A 14,488-nucleotide genomic window follows, 5' to 3' on the forward strand; every position below is an offset into this window, starting at 1 on the left:
AAATAATATTTAAATACGGTTGAATTTTTTTATATGTTTATTATGCTAGACAGGTATATAGGAATGCAGCTGTTTTAACAAAATATTTGTCGATACAACTGGGGTTAACGTCATGACTAAAAATAAATGTTTAAGTAACTCAATAGCACCACATTAGCATACAGTGGGAGATAAAATTATTCAATCATCATCAAATTTAATGTTTAATATAATATGGAGGATACTATTATAAACAATTTCGGCGATAATTTTAAATATAATAACAACTCCGTTCTTTTCGAGTGCAACATTTTTAATTAAACTCAATTTCCAATCCTTATAGCGAGGAAGTTAGTTTAGAGGTTTAGAAATTCGAAAAAAGCGATTTTGTTTTGTATATTTTTATACTATAACCCTTCAAGAAAATGTACATAGGAGGATTTTTTGGCCGACAAAGCCGTTTCGCAGCCTTTCTCAAACTTTAAACTCGTTTTTCTCATAACTACTTTTATAGAAACGGTGCGCATGATATCTCAAGTTCTACTCAACCAATTCATATGGAATTTTACACAGAGCTTTCTTATACATTATAGTATCGCACTACGAAGAGCTTTCGAAAAAAAATTTTTTTTTTCGTTTTAAATTCCGAACCACAAAAAACAAGGAAAATACAAAACTTTGTTTTCAAACCTCCACCATTTTGTATAATAAAATTTTTTTTTTTCAAAAACATTTCATAGTCCGATAACTACACTTTTACTCTTTACGGACTTCGCATAAATTTCGATTTTAGGTCACGGAAAGGATTCTTATCCTGCACACCAGTACAAGCCATTGTTTCATCAGTCTCTACTTCGCCGACCTGCAGTTTTTTTAATTTAATTTTTTTTTCTTATATTATTTATGTTTTGTATTCTTAGAATATCAATAAAAAGCATGTAAAAAATGGATAGTCAAAATAATTTTTGATTTTTTTTTATCGCGTCAAAAAAATACCTAAAATTCGGGCTTCTAAACCAGAATACCCCCTTAAAACTAATGAGTGCAAATGCGTTTTGTTGTTGTTATTATTATTTAAGAGAAAAAGAGAATTTAATGTAAGGAAAGCTCAATATGTACGTATGAAAATTATGAATGAGAAAAAGAGATATGAGAGAATTAGTAGGTCAGGAAAAGAAAGAATGAAGGGAGAAGTGTATATTGTTGGTGGTGGGAGTACTATAATATGACTATATATGTATTAATTGAATCGCGCAAATATTTCTACTTTATGTACGGGAGCTTGCCTTTTTTGGATTGGGCCCCCCATACCATGACAGACGTTGTGTTTTGATATCTCTGAACGGCTAATTTATCTGTTGGGATATCCAGCACACTTGTTGCATACACGCGACCATTCTGGGGATTGTGACTTTTTTGCAATATGAATAGTTTTTCATCAGAGAACATAATACTGCAACTTGCATGCCGCTGAAGCAATAAACCGCTTCTTTCCCGTCGCATTTTCTTCTGACGCTCCGTAAGGCCATGAATCCTCTTCCTTTTGTAAGGTTTATGTTTCAAGTCCTCTTTTAAAACATTTCGGATGGTTTTCCGGCTCACCTTCAGCTCTTTGGCTAGATTTTGAGCTGATCTAGCACAATTTCGTTTTATCCTTTCACGCACATTCTTCACCAGCTCAGGTGTTCTTATACTTCTTTTTCGTCCAGGTTTTTTGGATAATTTAACACTTCCAGTTCTCTTAAATCGAGCCACAGTGCGTTGGACAAATCTCCGGTTTACATCAATGTCTTTCAGCAATTTAATAATTTCGCCTGTCGTTTTGTCTTGCAAATAAAATTTTTGCACAAAGTCTCTTTTTGCTTCCATCACTCACAAATTTTAAGAACTACTGATCAAGTCAAAAAAGTACTCAATTAATTTCACAATAAAATAAGGAACAAAAAATTTTACGGTAACAAAATTCTGTACACTTAAGGGAACATAACGTTGCTTCGAAAAAGTGCGACAGTTATTCGGGCCCACGCTGTATTCATGACATTTTTTTCCAAAATTATTAAACCTGCTGCAAGTTTGTAGGTTGATATATTAGGGTGTGTCAAAAAAAAAACACATATTAAAAGACCACATTTGTAGGGCAGGAATATTTCTGCAAAAATATGAGTTTCCAATTTATAATGTTTTTTTTTATTGCGTTATAAAGTTTTTAAGAAAAAAAATTCTTTAAAATCATCAAATTGCAACTATTAACATCTTTTAAATGGGTATGTTTACGAAAAAATCGTTAGCGACCAAATTGTAGAGCATCAAATTCAATTTAAAAAGGCTATGCAACGAGTTTTGTTTCAAAGAAGTTTCAAGTCAGATTAGCATTATACTATCTGATAATAAAAACCAAATAGAAAACTGTAAAACGGAGGAACTCCTCAATAAATTTAAAAGCTCTTACTTGGAACGGCTTTCCAAGAGATGTCTAAGATTGAATTTATATAGTATCAAGCAAAAAAATCTTAGTTATTTACCCTTTTTAAGGTATATACATATAAAGGGTGATTTTTTTAGAGCTTGATAACTTTTTTAAAAAAAAAACGCATGAATGTTTGCAAAATCTCATCGGTTCTTTATTTGAAACGTTAGATTGGTTCATGACATTTACTTTTTGAAGATAATTTCATTTAAATGTTGACCGCGGCTGCGTCTTAGGTGGTCCATTCGGAAAGTCCAATTTTGGGCAACTTTTTCGAGCATTTCGGCCGGAATAGCCCGAATTTCTTCGGAAATGTTGTCTTCCAAAGCTGGAATAGTTGCTGGCTTATTTCTGTAGACTTTAGACTTGACGTAGCCCCACAAAAAATAGTCTAAAGGCGTTAAATCGCATGATCTTGGTGGCCAACTTACGGGTCCATTTCTTGAGATGAATTTTTGTCCGAAGTTTTCCCTCAAAATGGCCATAGAATCGCGAGCTGTGTGGCATGTAGCGCCATCTTGTTGAAACCACATGTCAACCAAGTTCAGTTCTTCCATTTTTGGCAACAAAAAGTTTGTTAGCATCGAACGATAGCGATCGCCATTCACCGTAACGTTGCGTCCAACAGCATCTTTGAAAAAATACGGTCCAATGATTCCACCAGCGTACAAACCACACCAAACAGTGCATTTTTCGGGATGCATGGGCAGTTCTTGAACGGCTTCTGGTTGCTCTTCACCCCAAATGCGGCAATTTTGCTTATTTACGTAGCCATTCAACCAGAAATGAGCCTCATCGCTGAACAAAACACGCGCGCGAAACACATTTCGAACCGAACACTGATTTTGGTAATAAAATTCAATGATTTGCAAGCGTTGCTCGTTAGTAAGTCTATTCATGATGAAATGTCAAAGCATACTGAGCATCTTTCTCTTTGACACCATGTCTGAAATCCCACGTGATCTGTCAAATACTAATGCATGAAAATCCTAACCTCAAAAAAATCACCCGTTATAAGCTTCACTGGGACTATTTAAACGTGCATAAAATTTTAGAATAGATTGCTATTTCCATATTCGTTAACCAAATATACTTGGAGCTGAATAAACGGATGTTTTGCAAGCCAAAGAACTGAGAACAATTCACTCTCATAAGTGACAGAAAACCATCCCAACAAGCAATTAAAAGTCATTGTTCAAAAACTTAAATATATAAAATAACTATGTCACGTCTCACGCAACAAAACTGAAATTTAATACGGAGGCGTAGTCCTATATGATTACATAGATACCCTCTTTGTTTCATGAAACATCTATGATAATATTCTTCGATTCAACATTTCTCTGCGTGCTTTGTGTGCGCGCTGCTCTCTTGTCAAAGAATTAGTATATGCAAACGTACCTACAAAGTTTCTTACATGGGTATGCGGATACCTCATTAAAGTGGTGTAACCGCCATCTTCTTAATCGACTTCGACTACTGAAGATCGATTACGAAAAATCGATAATTTTAGGAGAAAACTCGATTCTCGAGTAGATTCGGAATCGAGCTTACCAACCCTACTGGCAGCAATCGCGTGCACATATAATAACCTCCGCTCAATAACCACCACAAAAAAAATGATTTTTTCCACGTTATTTATATGGAAAAAAGAAAATTTGAAAGAGGCACCTCCTAATATTAATATTAAGAGCTCATCTTTTGAGTGACGTTTTTTTTCACATTTCCGAAAGTTTTTAGCCTGTTTTTCAGTTGAAAAAAAAAAAACGGTTGCCTCAGAATGACACACCCTAATATACAAACATCAATTCAGAGTTTGCTGTCGCTTATAAACAACGAAGTGGAGAGTATTATGATGATTGCTTTACAAAAGTGTGATTAAAGCACAAGCGAAATATACGAGCTTCAAAAAAAAAGTATTTTAAAAATGTTTCCTTAGCGCTCCATTGATATTTTATCGCTAAAGTTTTTAATTGATGACAAAAAGAGGAGTAATCAATGCAGCCATAAAAACTATTCGCGAACCCAAATGGTGAAACCTCTTTTGAAAACAGCAAATTAGGTCAAAAGAAATTGATATATCGACAAAATCAATGTCAAGACTTATACGAGATGAGCTTCACATACCCGTAAAAGCCTAGTCTCGGTCAATTGGTCAACTCGTTTGAGATAAATACGCTCAGCAGATGCAATCTTTTTAAAAAGAAAAAAGCTAAAATCTATGCAAAAACTTACAGAGATACAAAAAATATTAAGCACGGGGTTCAACGTCGTCACCATCGAGGTGCTGTAATTTTTTTTATGGAAAATCTCCTGTACAAGTAATACTACATCTTTGATTCTGTGTAAAAGGGGTTAAAGCTGGCAAAAGCGGCAAAAGTGTTACAGAAGGTTTTTGAAGAAGAAATGGTAAGCAGTAAAGGACTCTGCTTCAGCAAGAATTAAATACAATATTACGGATATTTCAGAACTTACCTTCATATAATGGGTAAAGTCGACCCCGTTTGTAACGGCGCGACATAAGACGACGCAAAATGGCGGAACGGACCGCCGTAGAAGATGTAAATCTTTCAATGAGAAAAATGGAACGATACTCTGAAATAATGCAAACACGGTTCCTTAAATGGGACGTCAGTTATGATGTTGCGGAAGGAATTTTCCACTCCCTCACCTGTAAAAAAAATATAATTTAATAACCCACACTATCTAAAAGGCTCTCGATGTTTTGAAATGTTTAAAAATATCTAATAACATAAAAGTTTTTCTTAAAATATTTATTCAAATCTTGTTTACATATTATTTGTTATATAATCTTGTGTGTGCATAGGTACGCATTTCAACAAATATAACAGATGAATTTATATTTTAGTGCAGCATTTGAAATTGTAGTAAAAATTAGTTTTGTGGGAGCGCCAACAAAAAGTTTTCCCTTCTTCTACACACTTGACTTAAGTATGTTCATATATGTATGTGTGTGCAATCAACATAAACGAACACTTAGTAATAACAATAAAGTTGCAACTTCCATTTCTGACTTTTTGTTTTTTCTGCCTCGCCGCTCCACCTTTTACGCCAACAGCCACAGACGTTCTTTGCAAAAAGCAAGAATCATACTTACAAACATGCAGGGGAAGAAGCTAAATAATAATGACGCCATTGCAACAGAAATAGAATATGAACGTCGGCAAACAAAAAAGGTATGAATGTGAAGAAAGAAAGAAATGTGCAGCAAATAGAATGCAGCGAGGCGAGTAAAATGCTGGTGGAGCCGCAGAGTGGCGAAAGGGAACATGAAAATGAATTGTTTTCGCTGTTTGTAATTAGCCACAGTGCAACGCGAGGGGGAGACAGACTGCAAAAAGGCAAATGCAACCGAATGCAGGCAGGAGTTTTCTACGCAAACACACATACACTTGCATTTAGTATGATGGCACACAAACATACATACGCCGCTGTGCATGTATGCGCTGAGTCAACACGCCAGCAGCGCATTTCCACTCACCGTCGCCGGTGGTATAGCACTTCACTCCCCATTGTTGCCTTTTTAGCGGTAGGAAATTTCAATTACGTTCATGACATGACATAAAATGTAAATTAGTAAGGTGAATATGTCTGAAAGTCGTCGGCTAGAGCATGGCAGCGCTTGATTTGAGCGGACACACACCAAACTCGCAAGCACTGTGACCGCGTTGTGGCATGTGGGTTGCGTGCTACCACACACACAGAGTATACACGCATATAGCATCAGACTACGGTAAATATGTGCAGTTGTATGTGTATTTGTAAAAATTGCCACTGCACTTTGTAGCCAATTTTAGCCAGAACTAATTTTTATTGTTTGCTACTTTTCTTCTTCTTCTTTTTATATAATTCTACTTGAAATGTCAAGTAATGGGTGACATTTTTCGCGGTATGCCATTTTGCCATTTTCTTGCGACCGCTTTATTGCACCTTACTTAACATAACAGTAAATTTACTGTGTGCACCATTTGCCCCCGCATAGATATGCAAATGTATTCGTGCAACACCTTGCGCTGCGTCAGCCATTAAGAATGCCGCCAAATGCAAGACAAATTGCTACACTGTTTTGCCGTGCTGACTAACGGTTTTAGTTATTCAAGCACTTAGATTGCTTGTAGGTGGCAGTTGACCTTCGCCATTGATTAATGCAACAGTAATGTCGTAACATTTGCTGGCGGCCAACTTCTCCTCAACTAATGCAATGCAGAAATTGCAGTTTGTGTTTATTTTCGTCTCTCATATACATATGACCTTTGAATTCTCATTATATTAAAGACCCACGCTTGACCCTTCGTTTCAAGGTAAATTTTAATCAGAAGTAGCAACAATTATTTAAATGCAAATCAACACAGGTCGGAGTAAAAAAACTGATTAAATATTTAAAACAAACGACTTTTTTCAGTTTGCGAGGAAAGGCTGGTATACTACTCCAGAAATAAAATTTTGCTAAGATATCTTACAAATTCATTACAATTTTTAGGTATAAAGCGAAGCGGAAGTTTGAAAATCTTTTACTAGGTATATCGGAGATAAGGTTAGTACTGACCAGATATTATATTATCGCTTTTTAGCATTATCACATAATGTTGACAGTAAAATTTGCTAAATGAGTTTCAATAACGTGCCTCACATGCAATCATCATTACGTAAATAGTAAATGCAGTTAGATATTTCAATATCCTAATGTCCTCGTAAAGATAAAGACTGGCATCACCGCCGTCCAAGAAATGCGATGGACGGGACAAGGACAGAAACAAGTAGGTCCTTGTGGCATTTACTACAGTGGCCATATAAAGGAGCGCAAGTTTGGTGTTGGATTCGTGGTGGGAGAGAGACTCCGTCGCCGAGTACTACCATTCACCCCTATGAATGAACGTCTCGAAACAATCCGCATCAAAGCGAGGCTCTTCAACAAATCGCTGATTTGCGCCCACGCCCCTACGGAAGAGAAGGACGATGTGACCAAAGATGCTTTTTATAAGTGCTTGGAGCGCACTTATGGGAGATGCTCCCACCACGATGTCAAAATCGTGCTTGGCGACTTTAACGGAAGGGTGGGCAAAGAATGTATCTTTGGCACTACGGTCGGTAAATTCAGCCTTCACGAGGAAACATCCCCAAATGGGTTGAGGCTGATCCAGTGACCAGTGTTTTAAGTGTACTACCACTATATTGTTGCAGCCAATATTCGCACCCGCCTCTGTGCAGCAGAAAACGCACACCAACAAAAACAAGGAAGGTTCGACGTCGAGAAGCTACAATCACAACAGACAGACGAACGATTTTCTACTCGGCTTGCACTCCTGCTCTCTGAGAGCACTCGTCAACAACTCAGTATAAGGGAACTGTGAGACGACATTTCAAACTCCTTACGTACAGCTGCAAGAGTAATCATTGGTTTTCGGAAAAAGCAAAAGAACAGCTGGTACGGCGAGGAATGCCGTGTCGCAGAGGAGAGAAAACAGGCTGCCTACCTCGCAACGTTACGAGCGACCACAACACGTAGCGATAGATACCGAGAGTTGAAGAGAGAAGCGAAACGCATTTTCCAGACAAGAAAAGGGAGGGGCCGAAATGCGTGAGCACGAAGAGCTTGACAAGCTGGCCGACAGGGGTAATGCTCGAAAATTCTACGAAAAGATACGGCGAATAAAATAAGGTTTCAAAACCGCAGCATACTCTTGTAGAGGTGATCTAGTAGCTGATGCCCAGAACATACTAAAATTATGGAGGGAACACTGCTCCAGCCTGCTGAATGGCAGGAAAAGTACAACGCCAGGAGAAGGCCAACCCGATTCCCCAATTGATGACAATAGAGCAGACGCTCATTGCCCAACCATGAAGAAATTCGAATAGCAATTACCCGTCTAAGAAACATCAAAGCGGTGGAGGCTGATCGTTTTCCGGCCGAGCTATTCACATACGGCGGAAAAGAGCTGATAAGGAACATGCATCAGCTTCTTTGCAAAATATGGTCGGACGAAAACATGCCCAACGATTGGAATTTAAGTGTGCTATGCCCAATCCATAAAAAAGGAGACCCCACAATTCGCGCCAACTACCGTGGGATAAGCCTCCTCAATATCGCGTACAAGGTTCTATCGAGTGTATTGTGTGAAAGATTAAAGCCCACCGCCAACAAACTGATTGGACCTTATCAGTGTGGCTTTAGACTTGGAAAATCAACAACCGACCAGATATTCACCATGCGCCAAATTTTGGAAAAGACCCGTGAAAGGAGAATCGACACACACCACCTGCCTTTATGCCGCGATGTCTGAATTTGGTATCTCCGCAAAACTAATACGGCCGTGTAAACTGGCGTTGAGCAACACGAAAAGCTCCGTCAGGATCGGGAAGAACCTCTCCGAGCCGTTCGATACCAAACGAGGTTTCAGACAAGGCGACTCCCTATCGTGCGACTTTTTCAATCTGCTGCTGGAGAAAATAGTTCGAGCTGCAGAACTTAATCGAGCGGGTACAATCTGCTATAAGAGTGTACAGCTGCTGGCGTATGCCGATGATGACCCACGTCACTGTTGACAGTCATAACTTCGAAGTTGTATATAATTTCATCTATCATGGAATCAGCATCAACGCCAACAACAACGTCAGCCTCGAAACCCAACGCAGGATATCTCTTGCGAACAGGTGCTACTTCGGACTAATTGAAAAGTAAAGTCCTCTCTCGACGCACAAAAGCCAAACTCTATAAGTCGCTCATAATTCCCGCCCTGCTATATGGTGCAGAGGCTTGGACGATGACAACAACCGATGAGTCGACGTTACGAGTTTTCGAGAGGAAAGTTCTGCGAAAGATTTATGGTCCTTTACGTTGGCCACGGCGAATATCGCATTCGATGGAGCGATGAGCTGTACGAGATACGAGTATATGACGACATTGACAATAGTTCGGCGAATTAAGAGACAGCGGCTACACTGGCTACGTCATTTGGACCGAATGCTTGAAAACACTCAAGCTCTGAGAGTATTCGACGCAGTAACCGCCGGGGGAAACACAGGAAGAGGAAGACCTCCACTCTGTTGGAAAGACCAAGTGGAGAAGGACCTGGCCTCGCTTGGAATATCCAATTGCCGCCACGTAGCGAAGAGAACAAACGACTGGCGCGCTGTTGTTGACTCGGCTATAATCGCGAAGGCGGTGTCTACGCCAGTAAAGAAGAAGAAGAAGTAGATAGTAGTAGATTTTGAAAATTATCAGTTCATTAGGAAAGGGACCAGACGCATACCTCGTGATATAAATATTTCGTCCAAAATTCTGTTTTTTGTTAAAGTTATTGAAGGTTGAAATTTAGAAGATGATAACATTTTAAAATTATTTTCTCATAAATTACTAACGATAAATCGATGAAATTTTGTGAAGTCAAAGGGAAATAGTCCTGCTATATAATAGTTATTTTTTCGCGATCCATTTGTTTAAATAATAATATTTTACATAATTTTTTGTTAAACAATTGAAATTTTAAAAGTGTTCCTCACGCTAAAAAAAATTGAAATGTATGTGATACAACTCAGAAAATATTCACCTTTAATAATCTGCAAAAAAATGTTTATTCAATCATACCATCATTTGAATTTTTGAATTTTTTGTCCCCCAACCGCTCTTAAAACGTATGGCACATCCATCGTAGCGCAGTGGCCTTGTAAGCTCCCGACATCTGTGCCGCAAAAAAACATTAGCGCATTGCGCAACGATGGATGTGCCATACGGTTTAAGTACGGTGTGCTTTTAACTGGTAGTTGTAGCGACCTACAAGTTCGAAACCTTCTTGGAACGACTCACTTTTTTTTCAAATATGCACAATGAGATGCTGCCACACCGATAGAACACAGTTTCTTTTCAAAGAGAGTACAATTGTGACCGAATTTAGAGCCAAAAATGTTATGAATATCATCGATCAACGTTATTTGGCTCCGTGTGATTTTTTCTTGTACCAACTGAAATTGCCACTCCGTGAAATCTATTTTTAGTCAATCGAATACATGAAACAAATTTCGCTGAAGGAGCTGAAGACCATCCCAAAAAGTGCTTTCAGGGACTGGAAAAAGCGTCAGCATAGGTAAATGTATTACTTCTGGTGAGGATTTCTTTGAAGGCATAAAAATAAATATTGAGCTCAAGAGCATCTTAAAGAGTACTACCTACTATACGCCGCTGATTGTTTAAGTGTTAAAATCACGCTACATGTATAAGTAAAAACAGTTGTATATTCGTAATATAAGCATTTATTTATGAATATTGCGGAAAGGAGAATAATATTATTCCACGTAAGTGTGATGTATAATTCTTCTTTATACTCTTGAATGTTTCTACAACCGCTACTTTTCTTTACCATATTTTATTATACAAGTATAAGCTTAAATTGCTTTTAAAGTAAGTTCATAAGTAAATACTTCTACACAATAACTAATACACACTTATAACTTATGTATGTGCTATTATTGGTTTGAAAACAGAAGCTCAAAGTAAAATATTTTTGTAAATTGTGTTATATTTTACACTACACTGGCATATCGAGAGATTCGTGCAGAAGTATTGCGGTTGGATTGCAAAGAAAAAATAAAATATTAATAAAATGTGTCTCAATATTGTATTCTATATACTCGACCATGTGCAATGAAGGTGAAATTAAATCTGACAGAAAATAAAGGAAAAAAATTGCCATAAGCTTGCAACACTTTAAAATATTTTCGAAGCAAAAGTGGCTTCCATTAAAAGAAATAAATGGAGAAAAGATTGACTTAATAATTCCTTAACCTAATTTCTTTCTGGTTTTATTTGATTTTCCATTGAAATTTATTTAAATTGCGGTAGGAATTTAAAATGTTTCAGGCGTTGAACTAACGAACTTCTGGGAAACGCAGACTATTGTCTAGTTTATTTATTAAATTTTACAAATTTTTTGCCAACACATACAAATGCATATATCATATTCATATACATATGTATTTGTATATATAGATATGTAATTAAAATATAAAATTTCAATTATTTGCAGTGGCATTGAAACAACTTTGTGTGCGCAATAAATGAAAACTTTCGAAATATGGTCGAGCACACATACATACACACATATGTATGTCTGAAGTGCCGACGGTAAACAAAAATAAAATCAAATAAATTTCGGCCGGTGCAGAGATAGGCAAAAATTGCAACCGACGACCATGAAAAGTTGTGTGAAAGTAAAAAGCTTAAAAATAGTTTCTGCAAATGGGACTTCACGAGGAATGCAACACTTGACAAGCCAGCAGTAGTTGCGGCTTAGAGCAGTCGCTTGAAAATAATAGCAGCAACAGCAACAGTAATCACAAGAACAATAACCACAGCACAGCAAGCGGCCGGAGCAAAATAGCAAAACATTGAGAACAATCAAGCAGCTGCACAATCGCATTTGTGTATTTAACAATTTTCACATACGCACACACACACACACACATACGTGCATACGTAGCAACGCCATACACCACATACGAATGAAAAATGAAGCTGACGGAGTTGCTGTCCTACTTTTGCCTCTTGCTATGCGCCAGGACACAAGGTGAGTGGCGAAACGCATATGTGTGTGTTTAGATTCACCAGATTTTTACAATCCATTATCTAGATAAGGCTTAATTTCAGATTTTCAAGATTTCAGAATTTAAAGCAAATGAATTTTGTTTTTTTGTGCAGCAATGCTTATTTTTCGATTTTAATTGAGTCAAGTGATATGTGGTCCTTAGCAATAGTTTCGTAAGAATAAAAGGAAGGTTATTTCACTCAGTATTTTCGAGTGACATTTGAACTTTCTGATATTAAATGTGTTTGATATTTTTGTACCAGCAGAAATATCTATCATCTTAGCGCAATGAAGAAAGCTAAAAAAAATTAAAATTTCTTATGCTAAAATTAAATTTTTTATGCTAAAATAAAAAAAAGTACAAACCAATTTTAATAAAAACAAGAATAACGTTAATTAAGGTAGTCCAGAACTCACCAGATTTTAATCGGTTGGTTATATGACAGCTATATGCCATAGTGATCCGATCTGAACAATTTTTTCGAGATTGCATTATTACCTTAAACCATAACCAAATTTTTCGAAGACATCTCAGATATCTCATCAAAAAAAAAAACAGCTTACAATTTAAACACTTTACCCGGATTTTTCAGTTTGAATGGAAGTTTCGATATCAGAGGTTCCGTCAAATGAAAAATTTTACATCTTGGCGGAAAATGGCCGTGTGTAAGTTTTCTGATCGATATCTCAAAAGGTGGTAGGCTAGTTCCCGTTTATACTGACAATCGGACAGACAGGTGGACTTAGCTAAATCCACTCAGCTCTACAGTTATCCGATCTCAACAATTTCTTTGGCGGTTGCGCTATTGCTTTAGACAATAACCCATGTCAAATTTCGTGAGGACGAAAAACTTTTCTATACATGCACTTGATTCCGATTGTCCATGGGAAGAAAAAGACGTGTGAATAATTTTAGATCGATATCTCAAAAACAGAAAGATTGGGTCACGTATATAGAGACGGACATACAGACAAGGCTGAATAGACTCATCTGATGATACTGATCTGTTATATATATATTTTAAAATATCTCCGATGTTTTCTTCTAGTTGTTACAAACATCCTCTGCTCGGGATGTAATTACACTACTGAACAAATCTGAAGGAAAAATTTCCAACTGATGTTCTGAGAGGTCTGTCGCGTCATATAACTTTGTCGTGACTATGAATTTGAGTTCAAAAAATCTTCATCACGTACACCTGTTTTTGCCATGGTGGTTGTTTGATCCCTTGACTACAACAATAAATCCTACGTACTGTGAAATTTTTACTATTATTTTCGGTTTTCTTCATCTTCTTCTTTATTGGCGTGCATAGACCCCGCTTACGCCACTCCAGTCTTTCTTCCTTTTCGCTGTTTGGAGCCAATTAAAGATTCCAGATGCAGGTTGGTCCTACTCCCTCTGGTCTTTCCAAAGGAGTGGAGGTCTTCCTCTGCCTCTGCTTCCCACGGCGAGTACTGCGTTGAATACTCTCAGAACTGGAGTTTATTCATCCACACGGACGACATGACCTAGCCAGTGTATTTCACAAAACAAAACGATGTGTGCCAAGTTGTGAGAATCTTTCGATAACTTCTTCTGCATTGGACTCAATGTCATGATGCGTGTACAGCAATGCCAGGCCGTTCAATCTATCTTGAAACATGTTCTTCCTCAGCCACGCTTTTACGCGGTGAAGTGTCGAAAAAGAGCGCTCAGAGCTCGCATTCGTGACAGGAAGTGTGCAGAATATTGGAAGAAAACTATGAATTCTGGGGTATATCGTCACCTGAAATGCAAAATAACGTAACAACATTTTCGGAAATGTAAAGTGGCATGAATGAAACGCGCAATAAAATGGAACATGAGTGAAAAAAAAATTTAATATTGGTTAAAACTGGTTAATATCTGAGTGCAGAACCTGAAAATGTTGAACATATGTAATATTATCTTTTTAATTTGAAGTGGTGAAGCGTTATCAATAAGACACTCAATTTCGAATTTTTTGATGATACGTTATTTTGCATTTCAGGTGACGATATGTAGGTCTCTATCGCAGATCTACAACGTTTCCAATGCACTAGTCGGTAACTTGATGTCTTTTGACTTTTGCTCCTGCCCACGATGACACTGCCAGTGATCAAGTTCACCTTCAAGTTTCAATTGTCGCATGACGTTGGCCTTTGAAATTTTCGCGCCTGGTTTGTCGGTCGCAGTTTCCTGGTTTTTCTTTGTCAGCTTTCAGTTCTGCCGCCATTTTTTTTCGTGTCTGAATAAATAGCTCGAAAATGTTCCTCAGCTTTTTGTCTTCGATTTCGGAACGTTACAATCAGATAAATCGATTCTTTCTGAAGTATCACGCTGAGTGAATGAGTTACAGATAGAAAATCCCATAGCCAAAAATCACAACTATAAATTCAAATTATCATACGGCTGCGATGTGTATCGTTGCTTTTCTTGTTA

At 37.4% G+C, this 14,488-nt stretch overlaps 1 protein-coding gene across 2 annotated transcripts in view; it reads left to right on the plus strand.

The window, feature by feature from the left end:
* The window catches only part of LOC125778278 (carbonic anhydrase-related protein 10), a 157,348-nt gene that overhangs the window by 15,542 nt on the left and 127,318 nt on the right, over window positions 1-14,488 (plus strand). For both annotated transcript variants that reach the window (XM_049455085.1, XM_049455086.1), the window contains exon 2: window positions 11,488-12,027. In XM_049455085.1, the coding sequence (XP_049311042.1) occupies window positions 11,970-12,027 (58 nt within the window). In that variant the 5' untranslated portion in view covers window positions 11,488-11,969. The remainder of the gene's footprint in view (window positions 1-11,487; window positions 12,028-14,488) is intronic.

This window comes from Bactrocera dorsalis, chromosome 4, assembly GCF_023373825.1.
Source record: "Bactrocera dorsalis isolate Fly_Bdor chromosome 4, ASM2337382v1, whole genome shotgun sequence".
Classification (NCBI taxonomy): domain Eukaryota; kingdom Metazoa; phylum Arthropoda; class Insecta; order Diptera; family Tephritidae; genus Bactrocera; species Bactrocera dorsalis.